Raw genomic sequence first — 25305 nt, 5'->3', positions numbered from 1 at the left:
GCGCTGTCAAAAAGCGTCAGCCTTGGGCTTCCCTGGTGGCGCAGTGGTTGAGAGTCCGCCTGCCGATGCAGGGGACACGGGTTCGTGCCCCGGTCCGGGAAGATCCCACATGCCGCGGAGCGGCTGGGCCCGTGAGCCATGGCCGCTGAGCCTGCGCATCCGGAGCCTGTGCTCCGCAACGGGAGAGGCCACAACAGTGAGAGGCCCGCGTATCGCAAAAAAAAAAAAAAAAAAAGGCGTCAACCTCCGTGGTGGAGGGCACGACCAGAGGCCTCTTGGTTCCGTTCTCCCCCTAAGTATCAGGAACACTTAGACGCATCTGTGCTGTCCTCAGAGCATCCCTGTGCCCCTGTCTCCTTCACCTGCTCCGCCAGTCCTAAAGGACACCAGTCATGGGGTGTGCGAGTTCTCCAGCTGTTTCCTTCTCGTCTCATCTGTGACTACCCTCAGGCACAATTACCTGGGAGAACCTGGCTGCTGTGTTGCCCTTCGGAGGCACCTTTGACCTGGTCCAATTAAAAGGCTCCACCCTGAAGAAGGCCTTCGAGCACAGCGTGTACCGCTACGGCCAGTCCACAGGGGAGTTCCTGCAGGTGGGCGGTAAGTCACCGTGCAAGGTGAGGTGGGCTTTCCTGCTGGTTGGCTTAGCTCCCCCCTTACCAGGACCTCCTGGTCAGGCCTGTTCGGGTTTTCACACACCCACCACCAACGCATAGTCTTTCAATGGACAGACCACTGGAGTAGGTCGGGGTCAAAGCCCCAAGGCCCCGAAAATGAGCACTATTTGCCACGTCTGATTTGGACATCAGATGATCTTCTCTGCAGGAGCTGGCCCCCCAAACTCTAAGCAGGTCAGCTGCCTTGAGGTCTAGTTTCTATTAAAATCTTAGTTGCTTCAACATTCAATATTCTTCGTAAAAAAACAGAAAAGGTTTTTGTTTGTTTGTTTATTGTCTGTTTTTTCTGTGATTGCCTGGAACCATACAGAAGTTCAAAGGAATGCAGTGTCCAATAAGTATTAACAAGGATGATTTCTGGGTGGGGCAGCCTGGACAAGACATAGGAATTTGGCTCCGGTTCCAGCGGGACCTGCGGCAAGCCCTCAGCCTCTCGGAGCACAGTGAGAAAATGTGCCTGCTTATCTCATGGATTGCAGTGAAAACGGAAGGAAAACAAATGCTTCCCAAATTGTCATGCACTTCTGAAATGCTTTCGTCAATAATTAAGTCCACAGTCCAATGAATTCAACTTTAAATTAATATGAATAATCTTGTTTGACTCTGACACCACATTCTGGCCTCAGTTTCCGGCCTGTAGATAGTGGGCCACACCTGAGGGCTGTGATTGCTTTGTGAAGTCTTCCCTCTGCAGGGCACTCCGCTGCTGGGATTGAGGGGCTGCAGAGCGTGGTGGGGTCCAGGCTGCTGCCTGTGGGGTAGCCCATATACTCTGCGTTTTCCAGGACAGAGTGGAGGGATCACCGGGGCTCTGGTGCCCCAGCACAGTGCTGGGTATAGTCGTATGTTTTGTGAAAGTCACCCAAGCCCAAATTATTAACATCTCGTAGTCATCAAGATGGTACAAGGTTCTGTGCCTGTCATCTGTTCCTCATTTTCCAGAGCCACTGAACCAAGGTGCTGGACCAGTTAACTCAGGATTTTAAAAAGGTCTGTTTTCTCCCTGCAGAGTCACCTCTCGCCCACTCTGGGCCAGAGCCAGTTTTCCTCCCGGGGGTTCTCAGACCTCCCAGAAGGACTCAAGGACGAACCTAACCAGATAGGGTAGCTGCAATGTCACCTCAGCTCTCTTGCTGAAATTTCACTCGAGCTCAAACTAAATGAAAACTAAGCCCAGTGCCCCGATTCCAGAGTTGGCCCTTTCTTAGAAAACAGAAATTTCCCTTTGGATCCAGTGAAAACATACAGGCTCATTTCTTTTCTAGGAATTCACGTGGTGTACGATCTTTCCCGAAACCCCGGGGACAGAGTGGTCAAATTAGAGGTCCTTTGCACCCACTGTCGTGTGCCCAGTTACGAGCCCCTCAGAACGGATGAGGTGTACAAGGTGATCCTCCCGAGCTTCCTTGCCAACGGTGGGGATGGATTCCGGATGATAAAAGACGAAGTGTTAAAACATGACTCTGGTAAGCACAAGTGTCTTCACCCCTCCCTAGCCCAGAGGTACCCGAGAACAGAACTGGTCCCAAGAGGGGAGCTACGCATGATGCTCGGAGGGCAAAGCCAGAAATCCAGACGCGTCCCCACATTGCCGACCACTTCCTGCTGCTTTGTTTGTTGGGAAACAGCAGCACGGCCTGGGGGAATATTGCCATGCCTCTCCCCAGCACACGTACCCATCCACCCAAGCCCAGGGAAAAACATTTTTACGTAAAATGTGTTTTTAAACTCTTTTAAGTACACATAAGCAGCTATTTAAATTGTGAAATATCAATCAGTGTGGCACTTATAGAAAAACCAGACTTCTAGAACTTTAGGCTGGATGTGGGAAACCATATTAAATCATCTTAACTCTCTTGAAGAAGCTTTTCGTGTAAACAGGTCAGGTAGGCGTGGATGGGATATGTCCCCTGCCCCGTTCTGCACAGTGGGTTGGAGCAAATTATAGGAACCACCACACTTGACCCCAGCTGTTATTTCCAGCAGCAGTGAGGGTCATTATACCCCCTGCGCATTTTTAAAAATCCAACTGAGAACCACCTCCTATGCTAGAGTCCACTGCCAATACACTACCCCTTCCTGTTCTCCAGGGCAGAAACTAGTGTATTTACAAGACAAGTGCACAGCTTCCCTGCCATCTGTCTCCAGCAAGGAGCTCAGCCAGGTTCCTCTTCAGCCTTATCATAGGGGACTGCCATTTTCGCTGTGTATCCCAAGGAGGGTGAAGGACAGGTCCAGGGCAAAGGAGACAGCCCCTCCTGGGAGGAAAGGCGCCAGGCACTTCCACCCATCCCATGATAGGAAATGGAAAGGCAGGCTTAAAAGGTGTCCTCTCGAGCCCTGCATGAAACAAAGAAGTTGATGATTGTGCATCACCCAAGGCCAGACTGATGGGTGTTGGAGAGAAGGACCTTACATAGAAGAAGGCTGAGGAAGCCTTGGCCCTAAGGCTTCTCAACTCTGGCGATCCATTAGAATCACTTGGGGAGCATTTTAAATTAAATACCAATGCACTGGTCCCAACTTTTAAGAGATTCTGATTTACCTGGGTGGGGCAAAAGTCTCTTCCAGTGATTCTAATGTATACCCAGGGGTGAGAACCACTGCAGAGAAGAGTTCTTTTCTAAGTATTATATTGATAGTAATATATTGTTTCTATTGAGGTATAATTGACATATAACATTATATTAGTTTCAGGTGTACAACATAATGATCCGACATTTGCATACATTGCAAAATGCTCACCAGTTAGTTAACATGTCACCTCACATAATCACACACACAAATTTTTTTTCTTGTAATAAGGATTTTTAAGATCTACCCTCGTAGCATCTTTCAAATATGCAATACAGTATTAGTAACTATATTCACTATGCTGTACATTACATCCCCAGGGCTTATTTTTTTTATAACTGGAAGTCTGTAATAACTTTTGACCCCTTTCACCCATTTTGCATCCTCACCTACCCCTGACTCCCCCCACCTCTGGCAACCACCAGTCCGTTCTCTGTATCTGAGCTTGCTTTTATTGTTGAATTCCACATAAATGAGATCATATAGTATTCCTTTCTCTGTCTGAATTATTTCACTTAGCATAATGTCCCCAAGGTCCATCCCTGTTGTTGCAAATGGCAAGAGGGCATTTTTTTATGGCTGAAGAGTATTCCATTGTGTGTGTGTGTGTGTGTGTATATATATCACATCTTTATCCATTCTTCCACTGATGGATACTCATTTCCTTATCTTGGCTATTGTAAATAATGCTGCAATGAACATGGCGGGGGGGGGGGCATGTATCTTTTCAAATTACTATTTTCATTTTATTTAGATAAATACCCAGGAGCGGAATTGCCGGATCATATGGTAGTTCTATTTTTAATGTCTTGAGGAGCCTCCTACTATTTTCTATAGTGGCTGCACAAATTTACATTTCTGCACACAATGCACTAGGGTTCCTTTTCTCCATATCCTCACCAACACTTATTTCTTGTCATTTTGATAACAGTCCTTCTAACAGGTGTGAGGTGATATCTCAATTGTGGTTTTATTTGCATTTTGATAACAGTCGTTCTAACAGGTGTGAGGTGATATCTCATTGTGGTTTTATTTGCATTTCCCTGATTAGTGATGTTGAGCATCTTTCCACGTGCTTTTTGGTCATCTGTATTTGAGTTGTATACATTCTTTATATACTTTGGATATTAACCGCCCTATCAGATATATGATTTGTAGTGTGGCATTTTTAAAATAAAAGTCTGTCAGGTCCCTAGGGGTTTGTTGTAGTTACAGGCGATTAGTATTTGTCCGTTCTCCTCTCTTTTGCAAGTGAAGGCTCCGTTGCCTCACCATCAGTTACGTGAAAATGATTCCTGAGCAGGCAAGCCAAAAAAAACAAGCCACTTTTATGTCTCAGCTAACTGATATTGACCCAGCTTCCTAATGCCCTCAGTCCGGAGTGGTTCAGAGGCATTGATGACAAGAGCCTCTATCTTGAGTCATCTCAGAGCTTAGACGATTTATTCCCCCAATTATCCAATATTGGACAATGGGCACATTTCACATCTGGAAAATGAAAAAGCAATCAGATTCTTTGCACTTATGATCGCCACTGTTCTTGTCTTCTGTGACACTTTAATCCCTGCTTATGAAAGGAATATCTTCCCTCATATCTAATTACAAAGGCCTTTCGAGAAGTACATTGGCTTTCCCCTTCTTACTGTCAATTGATGATGATTTTTTCTGTAGTTAAAATAATGTATGTATTTTTCTAGGTGACCAAGATATCAACGTGGTTTCCACATACATCTCAAAAATGAGAGTTATTTATCCAGCAGTTGAAGGTCGGATCCAGTTTTCTGCAGGAAGTCATTGCCATGGAAGTTTTTCTCTAATACTTCTTTCAGTTTTGGCAGTGATCATAGTTTTATACCAGTAGCCAAAAATTCTCCTTGCCATTAATGGAACTGTATTTTTTTCTCAAGTGAGATTCAAGTCTACCTTTTAGGAACTGGCTTTGTGATGGTGCGGAGCATCCTTGCAGTCTCCTAGAAGCTGAGCTTAGAGGGTTGTAAATGAAGACACTGACATCATCACTCAGGATCAGCAACTTAATGAACACACAGGAAAAGAAATGAAAATGGGGCCCATGAAGAGAAGGCCAACCATCTTTAGTTTACATATGCAAATTTTAATAAAATTTTATAAACAATTCTAAAACATACACATCATTTTTCTCCTTTATATCCATTCTAATCCACCAAACAACTTATGTTTACATAGAACTTTATCACTTACAAGGGAGTTTTAAGCACATTATCTTATTTGATGCCCATAACTTTCCTTGGTGGGCAAGACAGGTATTGTTTTTCCCACTTGACAGATGAGGAAACTACAGCTCAGAAAGAATTGACATCTTTTAAGGCCATACAGCTAAAAGTGACAGATCCCAGACCTGCACCTGGGCCTTCAGACCTCAGTCCCGCACTCTTTCAGTTCTATCCAGTTAACTGTTCAGGAAGATACTTAATGGTCTCCTCTCTTTTTAACTATCAGGAGCCCCAGACTCATGTAGAAGAAGTCTCTGCTTTATTTCTAGTCTCTGTTTTTTCCTTTTTAGCGCGTGTTGTTATAGGGAGTTTAACGGACTAAACACAGAGTGGCGTTCTCTCCTGCAGCACCGTGTGCCTTTGAGGAGCTGGGACAAGAGGTGCAGCAGATGATGGGAAAGGCCAGGAGCTGCAGAATGCAGTCAAGGGGCAGGGAGAAAGGGAAGGAAAGACCAGGATGCCCAGGACCAACTTAACATTATAGAAGAGTCAGAGCTAAAGGCCATTTATACTTGTTAAATACGTATTTGCTAAGGAGTAGCAGCAGAGTGCCTGACACATGGCATTAGCTACTAATAATCTTATGAGATTCTATCAGTTCTCCCTCTGCTTCTTTCCTCCTTCTTCCTAATGGGAAGGTGTCATGAGAAGAGAACCTTCTTAGAGAAGGTGTAGGTCTAACCCTACACCTGCCTCTCCCCAGCAAGATGCCAGCACTGATTCTGGTCTCACACACACACACACTCCGCCCCCTCCCCCAGTTATGGGAAATCCAGAGCGGAGCCAAGGTTGATGTTTTTCAGTGGTATACCTAAACCTAAAGTCAGCTCTGCCGTCAAATCTGAACAGTCACTCTCAGTCATCTGGCACAGATATGAGAGCTCCTGCCTGAGAGGGTGCCCCTCTGAGCGGGTGCTCAGGAAATACCCAGACCGACGAAATGAATGATTTATGCACAAGGAACAAATACTTGCTTAAGGGGGTGGGGGGACCACGTGAGCCTGCTCGTTAACGTAGAAATGATTCAGTAAGAAATGGGAGCCCTCACCTTACACAGAGTCAGTGAACAGCAGCTAAAGGATGGAAGAGTGAGAATGTTTCTTGATGTTTACAGTTATTACGTATTCTTGATACAAAACATACTTTTAAGTTTCACAACCTCTTTATAAATGTTGCAGTAAAATAATGCCCTAGGTTCTATGCATATACAGACTGGCCCTAAATAAACAAATGTCCATAGACTGTAAGAGGAAAATGTCAATAAGACTGCATTTGGGGTATATTTGCTTATGCTTGGCCAGTAAAATCGGGTAAATCCTATTGGAGCACAACTTTCTAAAAAACATTTTGTAAGTTTTCTAAATATGTGTACATGTATTATTCAGTGGTTTAAGAAATGACCTGAAAACACTTTGCAACTGTAGGTTCCAAACAATAAAATTGAAGATATACTCCTTGTCTCTGGTAGTTACTTCTTCTCTCAAGCAAACACCTATAACCCAAGACAATATGACTGATGGAAAACTCTTGGCCAGTTCGTCGCTGGTATCCCTTGCCTTGATTATCAGCCCCTTGCCATCTAACAGCCCTCCCTATCCCCGTTCTTACCCCCAAAACAAGAAAAATACATGCAGTTTTTAGGTAGGAAGGAACAGTAAATAAAGGATATTTTAAGTAAGACTACTAAATTTTATGGCTTTTACGTACAGAATTTAAGACCAATAGTGGTTTCCTAAAAATAAAAATGTTCAAGTCATACAGTGTTAGGGATTTTAATTGATTTATCTGAACTGGTTGCACGTCAAGAATTTTCCTCAATTAACGCCGATGATAGAGCAGATCAGCTGGTACACCGTGGTCAGACACATTCAATGCAGTTGGTGGCAGAGCTGCCCTCAGCAGTTTTCAGCAGAGTAAGTGCCCTCAGACAGTATGTAGCCCTGTGGACACATGACTAGGCTTGCCTAAATTAGTAACGGTCTCGGATTTAGTTTCCTGGGGCTGCTGTAACGAAGCACCACAAACTGGGTGGCTTAAACAACAGAAATTCATCATCTCACCGTCTGGAGGCTAAAAGTCTAAGATCAATTTGGCAGGGTTAGTTCCTTCTGAGGGTTGGGAGGGAGAATCTGTTCCAGGCCCCTCCCCAGCTCTGGTTAGCCTCAGACATTCCTTGCCTTACAGATGGTATTCTCCCCATGCTTCTACATCCTTTTCCCTCTGTACATGTCTGTCTCTGGGTCCAAATTTCCCCTTATACTGTATAAAGACATAGTCATGCTGGATCAGGCCCACTCAAATGACTTCATTTTAATCATGTGCAAAAACCCTATTTCTAAATAAGCTCACATTCACGGGTACACGGTGTTGGGACTAAAGTCCTGCCACAAGACCTCAGCATCTTTTCAGGGGACACAATTCAACCCATAACCGTCCCCTAGATGATCTACGTAATCAGCCGGGGCAGCCCTGAGGCTACCTTACAAATGAAGGGTTACAATTAATGTTATTTTTGTGCTGGTAAAATAGGACACATTTTAGAAGCTGATTTGGCTCAACCCAAGCAAATCAAAAGGAACGAGTTTTCCTAACTAATGCAGTCAAAAGCAGGAGCTTTAAACTTTTATAACAAGCTGGGAGATCTCCAATCTCTAGTAAGGTGTACTGAGCCCTCTAAGAACCTGAATGAAATACTTTATGAAAATATTCGGTTAACAAGTAAGCTAGTGAGGGTATGAAGACAATTTAACTCTGACCTATGACATGGATACTGGCGTATTAAAAGCAACAATGGAGGGAATTCCCTGGCGGTCTAGCAGTTAAGACTCGGGCTTTCACTGCCGTGGACCAGGGTTCGATCACTGGTCGGGGAATTAAAATCCCACAAGCCGTGTGGTGCAGCCAAAATAAATTAATAAATAAAACTGAAAAACTTCAAAAATAATAATAAAGCAACAATGGAAATTATAGACTCATTATTCACTGGGATTTTTGGTTGCAAAAACAAAAAGTCTATCAGCAGAGACATACCAGAAGAATATTAGCTAGTCCCCAGAATCATCCAGAAGCGTGGAGAGCCAGGCCTAGAAATGGAGAGCAAGCAAGGAAAGTGAAGCATGGCTAAGATCCTGCCACGGGAACAGCCTTCATACACCAGCCTGGTGCTGCTGGGTTCACCTCCACCACAGCTACACCTGCCAGGGCCACTGGCTGTCCTGGTGCCTCCATTCAGATGGGAGCAGATAACAAGCTGGGCCTGGTTCAGGCCCAAGCTGTCTTTCATAAAGATAAAAGAAGGCTGAGTGAGGACTCAACTCCAGCCTTTTGGCTTCCTTCAATGCCCCCTCCCCCAATTACCTTGGAATTCCTCCAAATAAAGATATTCCAGTTCCGGACAATCAAAAGTGAGAAATGGCCCCATGAGTCCTCTGAGAATCTCCTAGTACAACAATATATATGAAATGATGTTAAAAATAAAAATGCTACCTTCTGAGTATGTCTTGAAAACTATGTTGAGTTCTTAACTTCCTCTCCAACAACGTACCTTCACATGTATGATATCCAGATTTTTATGAAAGCCAAAATCACTCTAAAAGTAAACAACACTAAACTTTTTCTGGTACTTTAATCATTAAATAATAAGCATGTTAGTAATGAAATCAGTCCCTAAGATATATTATTTTTTTATAAAGAAAAAATAAATATGGCTAATCAATTTCTAATTGAGCTTGAGTTTTTAATTTGATGTTGACTTTTTTTCAGATCTATACTCTACAGATGAAGTAAGGAAATCCATACACTTAAAAAATAAACAAGTCTTATCTTTCTGGTAAAATCACAATGTATTGACTTTATATGTTAACATTTATATAGCATTCCTAAAAATTTCACTAATTTATCATGTTGTGAAACTGATTTTGTGATAACTCTTGTGTCATAACTAAGAAATGCTTATAGCATCATTCCTGCTCATCTGTCACACAGGTGTATTATTATCCTGCTCAAGTTTTCTTCTCGAAGCCTTGCCTCATTCCTTACTGAGTATCTATCTTTGGGTAAAAGTGGAAAGAAAAGATGGGACTATAAAACAAGAGATCCCAGACACTACTGTAGAACAAGTCATAATGAACAAACTAGTAACGTAACCTCAGTCATTACTGTTCTCTAGAATGACACCACAGATAAGGAGGCTGCTGGCTCCTTGACTATCTGATCACTGCTTCATCTACCCCTCCCTAACCCATTCAAGAAAGCCCACAATGCAAGTGAATGGGAGTAGCATTACAGGGCTAATGAGGAAGCCAATACAAATCACATTTAAAATATAAATAGAAAAAATAAATCACACAGTGACTTAAGTACTTTAAATATTATTCACTGTAATAAATTACTAGTCATCCCCTTCAAATCTAGATCAAGAGACACCAATGGGCTCAATCCCAGAGCTGAGACAACTGCTAATCTCCACTAGATACCAGCCACAGCTTAATGCCAGAGGTCCCTTAACAGAGGGAGGAGAGTGTACAACTATTAGAAATATTAATAGACTGTAAAAATTAACACAAGGGCTTCCCTGGTGGCGCAGTGGTTAAGAATCCGCCTGCCAATGCAGGGGACACGGGTTCGAGCCCTGGTCTGGGAGGATCCCACATGCTGCAGAGCAACTAAGCCCATGCACCACAACTACTGAACCTGCGCTCTAGAGCCTGCGAGCCACAACCACTGAGCCCACATGCCACAACTACTGAAGCCTGTGCGCCTCGAGCCCGTGCTCCACAACAAGAGAAGCCACCGCAATGAGAAGCCACACACTGCAACGAAGAGTAGCCTCCACTCACTGCAACTAGAGAAAACCCACACAGCAATGAAGATCCAACACAGCCAAAAATAAATAAATTTATTAAAAAAAGAAAAAAAATTAACACAAGTCGTCACTTACAAAAGATCATTAATCTATTTATTATAAGACCACATAAACATCTTTAAACTTTTCATCAATATAGAAAATTGAGGGAATTCCCTGGTGGTCCAGTGGTTAGGTCTCAGCACTCTCACTGCCGGGGCCCAAGTTCGATCCCTGGTCGGGGAACTAAGATCCTTAAAGCTGCACGGTGTGGCCAAAAAAAAGAAAACTGAAAGAGTGAGCACTTGGTGCAGTTCAACAGAACGCAATGCTTCAGCAGGGCTATTCTCCCTCCCTCTGGTGCTCAGCTCACCGGTCCTCCTTAAGTGTATCTGTCAGTGTCCACACACCTGTATCTCTCATATACTTAATGTCCTTTAATTATTCAATACTTTGGCCACATTCAGTGTAACTTTTCTTGTTTTTGTGGCTATTTGGGGAAAAAAAATCAATATCAGTCTTCATGCTCCCTTATAACTTCTCAGCAGTTAGACCTCTATAGCAGCCCCTTTCCCTTTTTTTCCAACACCTCTCTCTGCTTCCTCCTTCTCCTGAAATGCCTTTTATCTGATTCAGAAATCTGTGAGTTTGCGCATGAGTTCACCAGTGTCCTGAGATTAGCTGACATGATCACCTTACCTGCGGCACTGGTTCAGGATCACAGAGAGAGAGGCATGTGCCCTGGTCTCAACATGTCTTTCACTCTGGCAACAGTCGTAAGAGAGGTGAGGGACCTAGATCACAGGCCACACCCCTGCCTCTTAACTCCTTGCATGTACATTCCACCTCAACTCACCCAGTCTTTTTGTGTCCATCCCCCCACAAACTAGTCTTTTTGTGCCCACCACCTTCTTAGTGCCAGGTGCTGCTGGACTATGCACAGGTGATACAGGGGTGAGAAAGACACATCCTGGCACTTGGACTGTTCACAGCTGGGTGGAAGTGACAGCTAAAATTAATATCTGAAAACAGAAACGTATGCATGTATTTGCCAATCTAGCATATTTTCCCACTCCTGGAAAGAGCCCCCATTTTGGGGAGACACGGAACCTCTTCTATCCCAGGTAGTTCTGGTGGGACAGTTAATTACAGAAGCAATCTCTTAGCTCTGGTGGAAGCACATGACCTAGGCGTCACAGTTATAGTGCCTGATCACCTTGGTCTGAGTTACTGGTCCAGGGATAGGCAAGCCAAGACAATAAGAATGCTTCCACAAGGTTTAATATGGGTATAGATGTAGAGAGAGACAAGCTCCCTCTGTATCATCACGTGATTCCACAGTTTGTTTAACCGTCCTCTCCCACATGAAGGCATCCACAAGAATAACAGTTAACAGGACAGAAGCTGAGACAAGAAATGGACATATGTCCGCAGAGAGTCCTGACACTATTCAGGTGCTGGGTAAGTCATACTGAGGACAACTCCATTATTGCCTTTCTGTAGTTGGGTTACATGAACAAATATGTTATTTTTCTTTTCTTTTTCTAAAGCAAAGTTGAGTTCCATCACTTTACAATCAAGAGATTAAACTAGCCCACACTAGGAGAAAATGTCAAAAAGTTCCCCTGAGCACCTGTGTGTGTGGTGAGGCGGGAGGGAAGTGAAATAGGAAGAACAGTTCAGACATTAAGTAACATGAATAAAATCCCTCAGGGAAAAGTATGCAGTTTTCATTCTTGTACGACAAAAATGGATCTGACAAACTTTAGAAAATTACCTAAAACACATTTCCTTATAAAGAAATTTCAATGTCACCCATTTTTTCAGACATTTGAGCCACTTTTAAAAAATTAAGCCTCCAGGGCTTCCCTGGTGGCGCAGTGGTTGAGAGTCCGCCTACCGATGCAGGGGATGCGGGTTCGTGCCGCGGTCCGGGAGGATCGCACACACCGCAGAGCGGCTGGGCCCGTGAGCCATGGCCACTGAGCCTGCGCGTCCGGAGCCTGTGCTCCGCAACGGGAGAGGCCACGGCAGTGAGAGGCCCGCGTACTGCAAAATTAATTAATTAATTAATTAATTAAGTCTCCAGGCCGTACCCATTTTCTCCACCATGCATTGTCCCCGAATATGGATACAGTACTCCCTTCACTCCCAAGAGCAGCCAGCATAATGTTGAAGTGTTAAGTGGGCATAAATGGAGGGAGTTACAATGAAGAAGAAAACTTACAACTCAGTGTGGGATATCAATGCTCCTAAAAAGCACCCACCAAACCCATCACTTGGGAGTCCTTTCTGGGGTTCCTTCTCAGCTCTCTTAGTGTTAAGCACTGGAGAGCCCCAGGACACAGTCCTTGGACTGCTCCTCTCTTCTATTTACACTTAATCTCCCAGTGCTGTCATCCAGTTTTACATCTTGCTCCTGGTGACTCTCAAATTTATAACCCCTCCCATGGACTCCAGACTCATAAATACAACTGCCTACTTGGCATCTCTGTTTAAGACGGTTCATAGGCCCCCCAAACTTTACGTGTCCAAAAATGAATTCCTGATCTTCCCCTCAAAACACGTGCCAGTCACCATCTCCCTCAGCTCATTTAATAGACCCTGCATCGTTCCTGTTGCTCAGGCAGAACCCTGGGGTCATCCTTGGCTGCTCCGTTTTTCTCAAACTCACAACCTGTCCATCAGTAAATTCTGTTGCCTAGCTTAAAAACAAAAGACTTCAACTTCACGAAAACCCCACAAGTACTGCCCTGATCCCAATGACTGTCATTTCGACTGAATTACTTCACCAGCCTGCTACATGAGCTCCTTGTCTCTGCTTTTACTCTTTAGTCTGTTCTCAACACTCCCAATGCAGTCACCAAAGCAATTCTATCACAATATAGCTGCTGTCCTGCTCAAAATCTTTCCATCATGCACCAGGTAAAAGTGAGTCACCACAATGGCTTCCAAGGCCCTTTGTGATCCTGTCTCCTGTCACGTCTCTGACATCATCTCCCCTCACTCACCATGATGTAGCCACGCTGATCTCCTTCCTACTCTTTCTACAAAACAGGCACACCCCCACTCAAACCTTCGCACTTGTTATTTCCAAATATTTGGAATATGGGCTCCAAAATATTTGTGTGGCTTGATATCTCACCTCCTTCCGGTCTTTTCTACAATGTCCTGGACACATTATTTTAAACTGCAAACCTCCACCCATACCATTCTATTTTCCTTTTCAGTTTATTTTTCTTCTGAGCGCTTGTTACTTTCTAACATACTATATACTATTTTCTTATTTATATTGTTTATACTATGTGTCTCCCTGGGTTTGAATGTAAGCTTATAAATGCACAAATGTATCCCTGGCATCTAAAACTGCCTGGCAGATAGTGAGCACTCAATACACACGTGTAGAATAAGGTGAATAAATCATGCATCATTCCTTCTCTCCTGCCTCTCTGCCACCCTCCTGACTCAGTCCAAAAGCCACACAGTCCTTTTTCTCCGGTATCAGCCCCTCCAGAGAAAATAAGCAATTAAGAAAATAACTTCTCTACCTAAACACCCTTTTCATTATGCAGAGCAGTTAGACTCTTCTTTAACCCCTCTGCAACCAAAAGGCCAATTACGTCTTCCCCAGGAAGGACAGATGCCTTTCTCCAAAGAGTAAATTCTGTAGCCTCCCCCTTGCCAATCCTTAATATGAAGGTGATTACAAGTTTTCTAACAGCGTCCCTTTTCCCTCCTTGCTTTTGTTCTTCCACATCAGGAATTAGCAAACTACAGCCTAAGGGCCAAATCCTGCCTGCCACTGCTTTATATAAGTAAGGTTTTACTGGAGTACAGCCACATCCATTACTTGGAATAATAGTTTAATATAATTTGATAGAAAAAAATCATAAACATCAAACTAACAAAAAATAGTGAAATAAAAAAAACATTTTTCACTGGATTTGACGATCTCCTAGGGGCCATAGGCCTCAGGTTAAGGATTTCTCCTTACGTATCTAGCAACACTGAAGACACTACTGGGTACATAAAAGAGAACACAGTCTTTGAAATGGAAGTGGAGGAGACTAGCAAGATGTCTGCTCATTCATGTAGTCAGTCAGTCACTTGTATTCTAATGTTGACCATATCTGAAGTTACAACTTGTATATATATCATTATACAGTCTGCAAAGAACAGTGGCCCATTAGACTTCTGATTTTTTACTGTAAAATCTAACGGTTTTTAGGAAGTCAATAAATATGTTTGCTTTCTTTCAACCATTTCTCAGAATTTTCTGCTATCTACAGCTAAATGATTATACTTATAACACAAACTTATAATGTCCTTTATAAATTTCAAAGTGTCTTCCCATCTATTTAATTTCATTTTATCCCCCAACCAGAAACAGAGAGTTACTTCTATAAACACATTTCAAAATGTGAAACTCATGCACTACAAGACACACATAGAGATGGATAGAAAGGAATGTGCAAAGTAAAATATTTGAAATGCACCAGAGGAACTTACTTTTTAAAGGGATCCAGAGTGACCGCTTTTGGAAATAAAGGCTCCTTTCATGGGTCAACAGTGACAAGAACACGAAGACTAGAGGCAGACCTAAGTTTGAATTCCAACTTTACCGTTCTCTCTGGCTTCATTATCCTTATCTATAAAACAGGAATAATACCATCTCACAGTTATTGGATGGTGAAATGTGATATAAAATGCCTGGCCAACAGAGAATGCATCTAGTTCCTTTCCCTTTTATTATGCGAATGATTTTGTATTTGTAGATTTTTATACAGCACATTTTCTTTAAATAGAGCTCACTCACTGCTATAGATTTACACGTCCTCCTAAAATTCACATGCTGAAACCCTAAACTCCAGTATGACTATAGTTGGAAATGAGGTCTTTAGGAGGTAATTAAGGTTGAATTAGGTCATAAAACCTAACCCAATAGCATTTGTGGCCTTATAAGAAGAAGCAGAGAGAGAAAGATCTCCTTCTTTCTTCCCACACGCTCGCACAAGAGATCATGTGAGCACACAGTGAAAAAAGGCAGCCATCTACAACCAAGGGAAGAGGTCTCAGAATGAAACCTACCTTGCAGGCACCTTGATCTTGGACTAACCAGCCTCCAGAATTGTGAGAAATAAATTTCTGTTAAGTCACCCCATTTATGGAACTTTATCATGGTAGCCCAGGCCATTTGATACACTCATAAGAATTTTTTTCTCATCTAAATAAACAAAATACCACAATTTATAGGAAAGTAGGTGAGGATGGCATAAAAGGGCTGTACATATTTTATTTTTCCAGTTCACCATGACACTTTAAATAATAATATGCAAAATGCTATGGATTTTAAATGTGAAGAATTAGACTGATTAATTTCCCACCTGTCCCTGAGAAACTAGTAAATGTTTAAGGCTTGGTAGTAAAGCACCGATTCAAAGAAACTCATACATAGTCTAGAACTTTTAAGCAATTAAAAAGATAACAGACCACTCACTCTAACAGCCAGTAGGTGAGCTGGGAGCCGCGGAGGTCACCGTGGGGAGGCGGGGCGGGGGCAGCATGGCAGCCTCCTTATGGCTCCGTGGAGCTGCCTCTGGCCTCCGGTACTGGAGCTGCCGGCAGCAATTGGCGGTGGCCAGCCTTGAAGCGGTGTATTCTAAGTCAATGGCTTCTAAGACTCCAGTTGGATTCACTGGAGTAGGCAATATGGGGAATCCAATGACAAAAAATCTCATGAAACATGGCTATCCACTCATTATTTATGATGTGTTCCCTGATGCATGCAAAGAGTTTCTAGACGCAGGTGAACAGGTAGTGTCTTCCCCAGCAGATGTAGCTAAAAAAGCTGACAGAATTATTACAGTGTTGCCCACCAGCATTGATGTGATAGAAGCTTGTTCTGGAGCAAATGAAATTCTAAAAAAAAGTGAAGAAAGGCTCACTCTTAATAGATTCCAGTACTGTTGATCCTATGGTTTTGAACAAATTGGCCAAAGAAGTTGAGGAAATGGGAGCAGTTTTCATGGATGCCCCTGTTTCTGGTGCTGTGGGAGCTGCTCGGTCCGGGAGCCTCACATTTATGGTGGGAGGAGTCGCAGAAGAACTTGCTGCTGCCCAAGAGCTGCTGAGGTGCGTGGGCTGCAATGTGGCGTGGCGTGAAGCTGCTGGGACTGGGTAGGCTGCGAAGATCTGCAACAACTTGCTGTTAGCTATTAGCATGACTGGGACTGCTGAAGCTATGCATCTGGGAATCAGGTTAGGGCTTGACCCAAAACTCTTGGCTAAAATCCTACATATGAGCTCAGGACAATGTTGGTCAAGGAACACTTATAATCCTGTACTTGGGGTGATGGATGGAGTTCCCTTGGCTAATCACTATCAGGGTGGATTCAGAACAACACTCATGGCTAAGGATCTGGGATTAGCACAGGACTCTGCTGCCCACATGAAGAGCCCAATCCTTCTGGGCACTCAGGCCCATCAGATCTACAGGATGATGTGCTCGAAGGGCTACTCCAAAAAAGACTTCTCATCCATGTTCCAGTTTCTATGAGACAAGGAGACGTTCTGAGTTTGCCCTTTGGCTGTGGACACTGTTGGAAACCAAACTCTATCTTGGAGCCCCTCAGAGCTCACTCCACAAGTAAATGGGCTTAATCAAAGGTCACCTGTCTGCTTCTGATTGTCTAGGTCACAATAAACCCTGGGATTTTTCCACCCATTTTTAACTGCTTATTCTTTTTATCTATTTAGCAAACACACATTATCTGAATTTTTTTTTTCTGCAAGCCACTGATGGTCTCTGCTAGCTAGCTGATTGACCTTTTTCAAAAGTTTGATTCCTGAGCATCGTCAGTTAAAGTGTTGCCTACTTCAATCAGGATATTATTTACTCTACTTTACAAATAAAACCACATTTTTTTTTTCCATGGGACAAAACCTATCCTGGAGGAAAGAAAAGAAATCGGTGTGAGGCAAGGAGTTAGAGAAAGGGGAAGTATAGTGAATTACTCCCTGTGTCCCTCAGAAAGCTTGTCCTGCTAATAACCCAGTGGTGGTATTCTTGCATTCTGAGGTTACCGGTTTATTTTCCAGGAGTTGATAAAGCAAGAGAACTCCTTGCTGCATGCTATGTAACTTGAACTCTGTTACATCACCTTGGTGTGCCCCTCTTATAACAACTCCCAATACTTAGCAAACTTATTTTTTATATTTTTGCTTCCTTGTACATTCTTACTACATTTTGACTTCAAAAGGATGACATCTTTAGAACTGTCTCAGAGCCAACGATGATATGTGCTTTAGAGAATTATTATATTATCCTAAATATAACCATATTATTTTGAATTCAAATAAATTTCTATGCTGATAATTTAAAAAAAGATAATAGAACTACTGGCAAAACCTTTAAAAAATTTACAATATCTAATGACCATTTTTACAAACTTTTGAAAAATATACATGAATAGTACCATTAAATGGGTTAGTTTTCCAAATTATATTTAGAGTTCCCACATTATCAGTGCCTGATACATGGCTGAAACTCAATAAATATATTCTGAATGAACACTACAGCCAATAACCAAACACAAAACGCCCACTCTTGAAAGACACATGTGGTTGAAGGAGAAAAGCATATCATGGGAAGAAATTATCAGTAGAATCCTCAACATTGAAACTTTAAAAATAATTATTTAACTTTCCTCAAAGAATACAGTTAATTCATATTTTTCTTTTGGAGAGACAACATAAACCAAAAATCTACTTGACTAATTTGTTTATATAAGTTTTTGGAATACAGTTATATACGTTCAATGAAATGCAATTTCAATCACACATTCAATCACACAAGTATCTTTAAGTACTCAGTTTTTACACCCTAAAGGGTTATATATAACCTGTCAATCATCCAGCAAGAGTAAGAAGTCCCTTGTTTGCTATGAAAAACTCATAAAGGAGGCTATAAGACTCAATCACTTTTCATCATTATTAAGTCCGTGTTAGTCTTTATTAAAACAAACAAAATCAAAATTTCAGACACTGAATTACATGATATATATAAGAATATACAAAAGTAAAAGAAAAAACAGCACGTATCTACTACACTAGCATAGCAGACATTTCAACTGGTTATTCTATCCCAAATCCAAATGTTTACATCCAGGACGTCACAGAGGTAACCTCCTTTTGTACCTAAATTAAAAAGAAATCTATTTAATAGAAGAGAAAAAAACAAACAAACCAGAGTTCATTTGTAATTTGCCTAACAGTTTCAGTGTATTAAAATCCTAACCTAAGATATTGTATATATATATATATATGTGTGTGTGTGTGTGTGTGTGTGTGTGTGTGTGTATGTATCCACAAGAAATTAGCTAGCCTATGCTACAGATAATATTTACATTTTAGAGAGAAGAAAAATGGCAAGGTATAGCGATAGACCTCATAAAGTCTCAAGCAGAGAGCTGGAGGTTTCCTGGTACTGATTCCCATGTAAACTGAACACAAACTATCCATAACTGCCACCCTGTTTTAATATACATTTAATACTGCCATAACTTGAAAACTTGTACTCAATAGGTAAATAGTCCAAATCTGGTTTCCTCTATGAAATGACATTTCATTGCTGTATCACAACCTTGAATAGTTATTTCATCTGACCAAAGGGATCAGTCAAAAAATAAAAACAGTAAGAAGCAATGCTCAAAACTCAAAATCCTCACAATTCAATATAATAATAATATTAGCATCCTCCAATTCCAATCCATTTTGTGTTCTTGGGTTCATATAAGCTCAACTGCTTCAAAATTGCTCAAGTCTGAGTTACACAGCATTCAGTGTTGCAGATGATAGCCTGCAGAGCTTGGCCCATCCTACTGTTAGGAGGTAAACTCACACCTAGGGTACAGTGTCCCTATCTGATTGTAATTGGGAAAGGAGGAAGTCAAGGCAGAGGCTATTCAGCTCCTATCTCCCAAAATCCACTCTATGTCTGAGCATGTTGGATGAAGAAAATAAGGGTGTTCATTTTTTAAATGATCAGAATCACAAGGGTTTCCTTAATTTTTATGTCTCTAATTAAAATAAATGCCAGCATACCATTAAAAACATAAAGAAAAATTGCTGCTTTTCAGTTACCTTATTGAGCTCTGGAAACAGTTCTTGTATCACAATGTCCAATAAAACATAAGTCAGCTAAAATGCCAAAAAAAATTTTTTTAAGGCATTAGACAAAAAAACCCAAAAAAAACGATAAACACAAATTTAGGACTATGGTTACCGCTAAAGGGGAAGGCAGGGAATAAAACTGACAATGTGAAACAAGCACAAAAGTAGTAGCTTCAATAGTATCTACAATGTTCTATTTTTAAGATGAGTTTTACATACACATGAGTTCATTTTACTATTATTCCTCATAATTCATTTTATGTTAAACATTTTATATGTAACAACAATTTTAAAGAAAACAAGCAGGATACAAAATTGTAACTGTATTAAGATCTCAATGGGCTATGTAACAGACTATAAACAGTAAAATGTTAACTGTGGTTATTCTATGTAACCTGAATGAATGATGGAATTCTTGATATTTAAATTTTTACTTTTTTCATGAATTTTTAGTATATTCCAAATTTCTATAGTGAATATATATTTATTTTAAATCAAAACAGTTCATATTATAAAAGGTAATCAGCAGAAGAGAGTTATTAACAAAGATACTTTTTCCTATCTGAATGTTTGAATTACATTGTCTTCATTTAGTATAGCATCACTTCACAGTTAATAATATACCAGACACCCTACTGTGTCATTCGCTAAACCTAGCCAACACTAGTCAACCTGCTTTAATGAATTTTACCTGCTTGTTGAGAACTGGCTGCTGTAAACCGTCAAAAAGAAGTCTGATGCTTTCATACTTGGCTTCTTCACCAATACACTTGACTATCAGATCTAAACAAGAAAGCCACATGTGAAACAATTTTATATTATAAAGTGACTTATCATTTACTGGATCATAAAGCAAAATCTCCACTCTCTTTCCCGGGTATTATGCAAAAACTGTAAATTAGCATTTCCTAAATCAGTGTTCTGGCAAGAAGCTCTTGGAAAAAAGGGTTCTGTGGTCAAGTTGAGAAATGCAGTATCGGGAATCCTCCTTTGGGAGATTCACAACGCACAATGCATACTGCAAGCTCTGGGGAATGCTGCAGTAAAGAAATCTGTTTATACTATTAAGTGATAAAAGACAGTTGGAAAATAATACATATTTTATTATCCCATTCAAGTAAAACAAACAAAATCAAATGCTAAAATTATGCACGTACATTTGTACATACATGTAGAGAGATACATAACAACTGTCTGTGAGGATGAACACCAAACGGGAGCTCGTAGCTACTTCTGCACAGTGGGGACAGGATGGTTTCTACTTTTTACTCTCTATATTTTCATAATATTTGAATATCTTAATATTTTTAATAATTAATTTAATTTTATGGTGAACATAGACTCTCTTCAATGAATATGACCACTTTACTTCTGTACTTTTTGCATAATTAGTATTAGCTATCTTATAGAACAATCTTTTGGGAAAATGTTTACACACTAATTTAGGGTCCCAAAAGTTCCAATTCATGTTTGACTACACAGCTGTCATGTATCACTCCTATTACCACAGAGCCAGTCCTTATTAAAATCTGTGCTGAATGTTTTCCTCCAAGCAGGAAAAGAAAATTATTCTTAAGTAAACAAGGTGCTCAAATATTTGTCCTTTCCACTCCGATCATAATGAAACTCTTAATGCTGTTCATGGAAAATTCTCATTTTATGTTTGCTTTTATAAGGTAAATCTAACCCTGAAAGGCAAAAGCCAAATTCAATTTATAATAAGTTTAGTAGATCCTTGATATTTATGCGTCTTTGTGAATCCTTTAATTCACCAATACTACACAGAATTTCCCAATTAATATGCATGAAGCATAATGGACAAAAACAAACGATCCTTTCAGATTCTTCATCACTAAGGAAGAAATGAGTAGAGGACAACAGAAAGCATGCTAAGCTTCCTCAGTAGCTAAATTACTTCTTCCCAAATGGAAGTCTTGAAGTAGATGTGATTCAAATTCGTGCCTGAGCAAAATAAGAAATTATTACATTCACTGGCTTTCCACGTTGTTAAAACTAAGACTGTTATTAAAACTATAAATGCTAAAGGTCACTATAATACAAAAGAAGTAAGAAATTACTTCATTATATACCTAGAGAAGATTCACTCAAAAACAGCTGTGGTTCACTTTCACATTCAGACCAGGGATTTAACTTAACTGTCTTCACACAGAGCAGCAGGCTCATTCTGAGACTCATTTTTCAATGATGAGAATTCTCTAAGGTACCTTCCATTCTTACTCTATATTTTCTCCCTGGGCATTATTACCCACTCACACATGACTCCCATATCTTTATCCTATATCATCATTCCTCCAATTTCCAAACCTGGATATTTAATTGCTTACTAGACATTTCCTCTTGAATAATGTATAGGCACTTCACATTCAAAATGTCCTAAACTAAATATCCTCTGCTTTGACCTCTTGACGTTTTTTCCTCATGTTTCCCATCTCAGTAAGAGGTTACTACCATTCATTCATTTAGTGGCCCAAGCCTACCTCCTTTGTAAGAGAGGGGATCACCCTCCTCCTTTGAGATACTATGTAACTTGAACATGGCTCTATAATCACATGTATGTTTTGTTTGTATGTCTACCTTCCTGCCAGACTGAGCTACCCAAGTACGTTTTTATATCCCTTGCACTCTGCACAGTGCCTGGCACATGGACCGTGCTCAATAAACTTGGGATGAATGAATGAATTCTGACCTTTCACTCACACACACTAGTTTAGCTCTTGTCCTGGTGAAGTGCTTGGGCAGGAGGACTCCAACTGTCCCACACACCTACCACTTTGATCAGTCTGATTCTAAGTTATTGAAAGAATCCGACTATTGTGTGAGTAGAAACAGCCTTACCTTAAAGTTCTTAGTGCTAACATCATAAAAACCAAATTTTATTTAACCAATTGAGTTCATTTTAATTGGTTTTTGTAACTATTTCTAAAATTAAAACTCACAGTAAAAATTAGCCTCAATAATTACTATACATCATGACCTCAAAAGAGTGCTAATCTATATTAAACTACTTTTTAAATATTACATCACCTGGAATGTAATTCATCATTTCTTCAAAAGTCTGTTTTGCTCGTTTTTGCTTATCTTGGAGAGAGCGAGGTTCAGTGTTTTCACAAAATACAGCATCTAAAAAGAGACAAAAAGAAACATTTGCTGGAATTTTCACCTATTATATACAAAGTATTTCCTCATGGTAGAAATACTAATAAAGCAAAGAAAAGCAAGACTTTTCGCTCTTTTAGGTCTAACTGAAATCCTTAAGAGTACTCAAAACATGAAACAAACACATAAGAAAATACAAACCTCTGAGAAGTGTTATGAGTGAAACCAAACGGTGCTCCTGAAATAACTGTTCTAGTTTACAATGAAGATAGTAATCAGTGTACATTTCCAGGGTGTTTTTAAAGAGGATTCGAGTTCCCATTAAGAGATGATGAAGCCAGTCAGGAACCTGGAAAACCACCCGTCCTGAGAAGGATCACACAGAACACTTCATTAAGGTAAATAGATACCTGAACATTTTCCAATACAAAAAATACAAATGGTCAATATTTTATTTGTAAACACTAATAACTTTAATATGTTCAAGATCAATTATATACATTGAATTCTTATTTTTAAAAGTACCTTCAATTAAAAAAAATTATAATGGGGCAATACTGAAGAGCATTAATTTGCATCACAGAAAAAATATAATACATGAATGAGAAACAGGTTTTAACAGTAACCACAGATATCTTACCTACATACATCAGGTAATCATAGACTCCTTCTAAAGTCATCATTTCCATAAAATAATTCTGATTTTGCTTTCTTTCTGTATTCTCAGCACGGTTTGCATTATTCTTAAACAGATCATTGAAAAGCTAAAGTAAAAGTTGAAATAATAAAAAATATAGTTTATTACACCTGCTGATAATAATTACTATGGGTAAAGTGATACAGAGCAAAGGCGTTTAAACTTTGTCCAATCAAAAGAGAATATTTTTAAAAAACCCTAAAATATCAGAGAGGTTAAGATCTACCCCCAAAATTTGACATTAAACACAGGAACACAATAAAATATTTGTTCAATGAATGGATGAAATATTTTATAAGCCATTAAAATTACATAATACCAGCAAATAAATATATTATAGCAATTAATTCCTTGATTACTGTAAGTTGGTGATTTACAGCTTGAGAAAACCGCTTTTAAAAATGCCCCAAAATACAGAAATGATAGTTTATGAATACAGTTTCTAAAGAATCACTTACCCCGGGCTTCCCTGGTGGCGCAGTGGTTAAGAATCTGCCTGCCAATGCAGGGGACACGGGTTCGAACCCTGGTCCGGGAAGATCCCACATGCCGGGAAGATCCCACATGCCACGGAGCAACTAAGCCCGTGCACCACAACTACTGAGCCTGTGCTCTAGAGCCCGTGCTCCACAACAAGAGAAGCCACCACAGTGAAAAGCCTGCGCACCACAATGAAGAGTAGCCCCTGCTCGTTCCAACTAGAGAGAGCCTGCACGCCGCAACAAAGACCCAACACAGCCAAAAATAAATAAGTAAAATAAATTTATAAAAAGAGAAAAGAAAAAAAAAAACACCCCGTTTAAAGCAAAGAACGAAACAACTACATATACTCCTTATACTGCACAATTAATTTCCACATAAGGAAAATATAAAGTCCCATCCATTTCATTAACACAGGATTCTCCCTATAATGGAAAAGTCATCTCAAGTAGGACAGCTTCAAACTTATTGGCTCTCTGAGGCAATGCACAGTACCTTCTTATTATTTTCTGAAGTAGGGCTGAGAATGGTCAGTTCTGGTTTACTTGGTTTAGGCTTTGGAGATTCACAAGAATTAATGAAGTTCATGATGAAAGGTTCCAAATGCTGACCTTTCTGTGGAGATCATGGTATAAAAATCAAGATTATGATTTTCATTATCATATAACCCATTAAAATTTATTGCTATTTAAATATGCTTATAACTATCATTTTATAGAATGCACATAAATCAATTATTCACCTCTTTTATTAGTTTTCCAGGAACAGACTTTATAATTTTCCCTGCAATTAAAAGTAAAATATTAATTTTAACAAGGCATAATATACCTCATAACTGCTCATATAAATACTAGGTAATTTAAAACACTAAACAGCCAAGTAAAGAGCAAAATGGTAAAAAAATATTTATAATTGACGATTTCACGCTTAACAAAAATTTACAATAAATTAGGTAGTCTTAACTATTTATAGATACAACATTTGGGATACTTTAAAGTAATCCAGTGGGGTGAGAGGCAGGTGAAGGGCTGGAACAAGCCAAGTGTCGATAACTATTGAAGGGATAAGGAGTTCACTATACAAATCTCTCTACTTTTGTGTATATTTGAAATTTTCCATTGAAATGTTTTCAAAACATTTTAAGCAATGGTGAATATATAAAGATATCTAAAAGTATGTAAAAGTTAGTCAAAAGGAAAAGAGAAGTTCCAAAAATTGCTACACTATTTAAATTGGCTAGTTGAATAGTTTGCATTCTCAGCTTTAGATTAAGAATATATATTCTAATCCTGTTTGCCAGAATTTTCTCTTGATCGTATCTCCAGGTTCCTTTATTATAAAATATCAAACATCATGAGATTTTCTCAAGCATTTAGAAATGACTGTAAAAATCAGTCAAAGTTGACTTAAATTTCTTTCAGTCCGCTTTAGAAAAAAGTAGACTTTAGTGGCAATAGCAAAAGGCATGTTAATGAAAAATAACATAGAGATTGT

General features: G+C 40.1%; 2 protein-coding genes and 1 pseudogene across 8 annotated transcripts in view; 2 read left to right on the top strand and 1 right to left on the bottom strand.

Moving 5' to 3' along the window:
* The window catches only part of NT5E (5'-nucleotidase ecto), a 45481-nt gene extending 38527 nt beyond the window's left edge, over positions 1-6954 (top strand). Inside the window, exons 7-9 of the mRNA XM_082634298.1 lie at positions 451-600; positions 1943-2143; positions 4949-6954. Of these exons, the coding sequence (XP_082490424.1) occupies positions 451-600; positions 1943-2143; positions 4949-5112 (515 nt within the window). The 3' untranslated portion in view covers positions 5113-6954. The remainder of the gene's footprint in view (positions 1-450; positions 601-1942; positions 2144-4948) is intronic.
* Positions 6955-15634: 8680 nt separating this feature from the next.
* LOC309811025 (3-hydroxyisobutyrate dehydrogenase, mitochondrial-like) lies at positions 15635-18235 on the top strand (annotated as a pseudogene). Its single transcript has one exon. The product of its transcript is annotated as a 3-hydroxyisobutyrate dehydrogenase, mitochondrial-like (transcript).
* A 97-nt stretch (positions 18236-18332) lies between these two features.
* The window catches only part of SNX14 (sorting nexin 14), a 67443-nt gene continuing 60470 nt past the window's right edge, over positions 18333-25305 (bottom strand). For all 6 annotated transcript variants that reach the window (XM_082633480.1, XM_082633483.1, XM_082633485.1 and 3 more), the window contains 8 exons: positions 24554-24594; positions 24307-24426; positions 23275-23398; positions 22836-23000; positions 22563-22658; positions 20209-20300; positions 19488-19544; positions 18333-18542 (listed from right to left, as the gene is read on the bottom strand). In XM_082633480.1, the coding sequence (XP_082489606.1) occupies positions 18504-18542; positions 19488-19544; positions 20209-20300; positions 22563-22658; positions 22836-23000; positions 23275-23398; positions 24307-24426; positions 24554-24594 (734 nt within the window). In that variant the 3' untranslated portion in view covers positions 18333-18503. The remainder of the gene's footprint in view (positions 18543-19487; positions 19545-20208; positions 20301-22562; positions 22659-22835; positions 23001-23274; positions 23399-24306; positions 24427-24553; positions 24595-25305) is intronic.

Source organism: Mesoplodon mirus, assembly GCF_964341445.2.
Source record: "Mesoplodon mirus genome assembly, chromosome: 10".
NCBI lineage: Eukaryota > Metazoa > Chordata > Mammalia > Artiodactyla > Ziphiidae > Mesoplodon > Mesoplodon mirus.
This window is presented reverse-complemented; position numbering and strand designations above follow the sequence as displayed.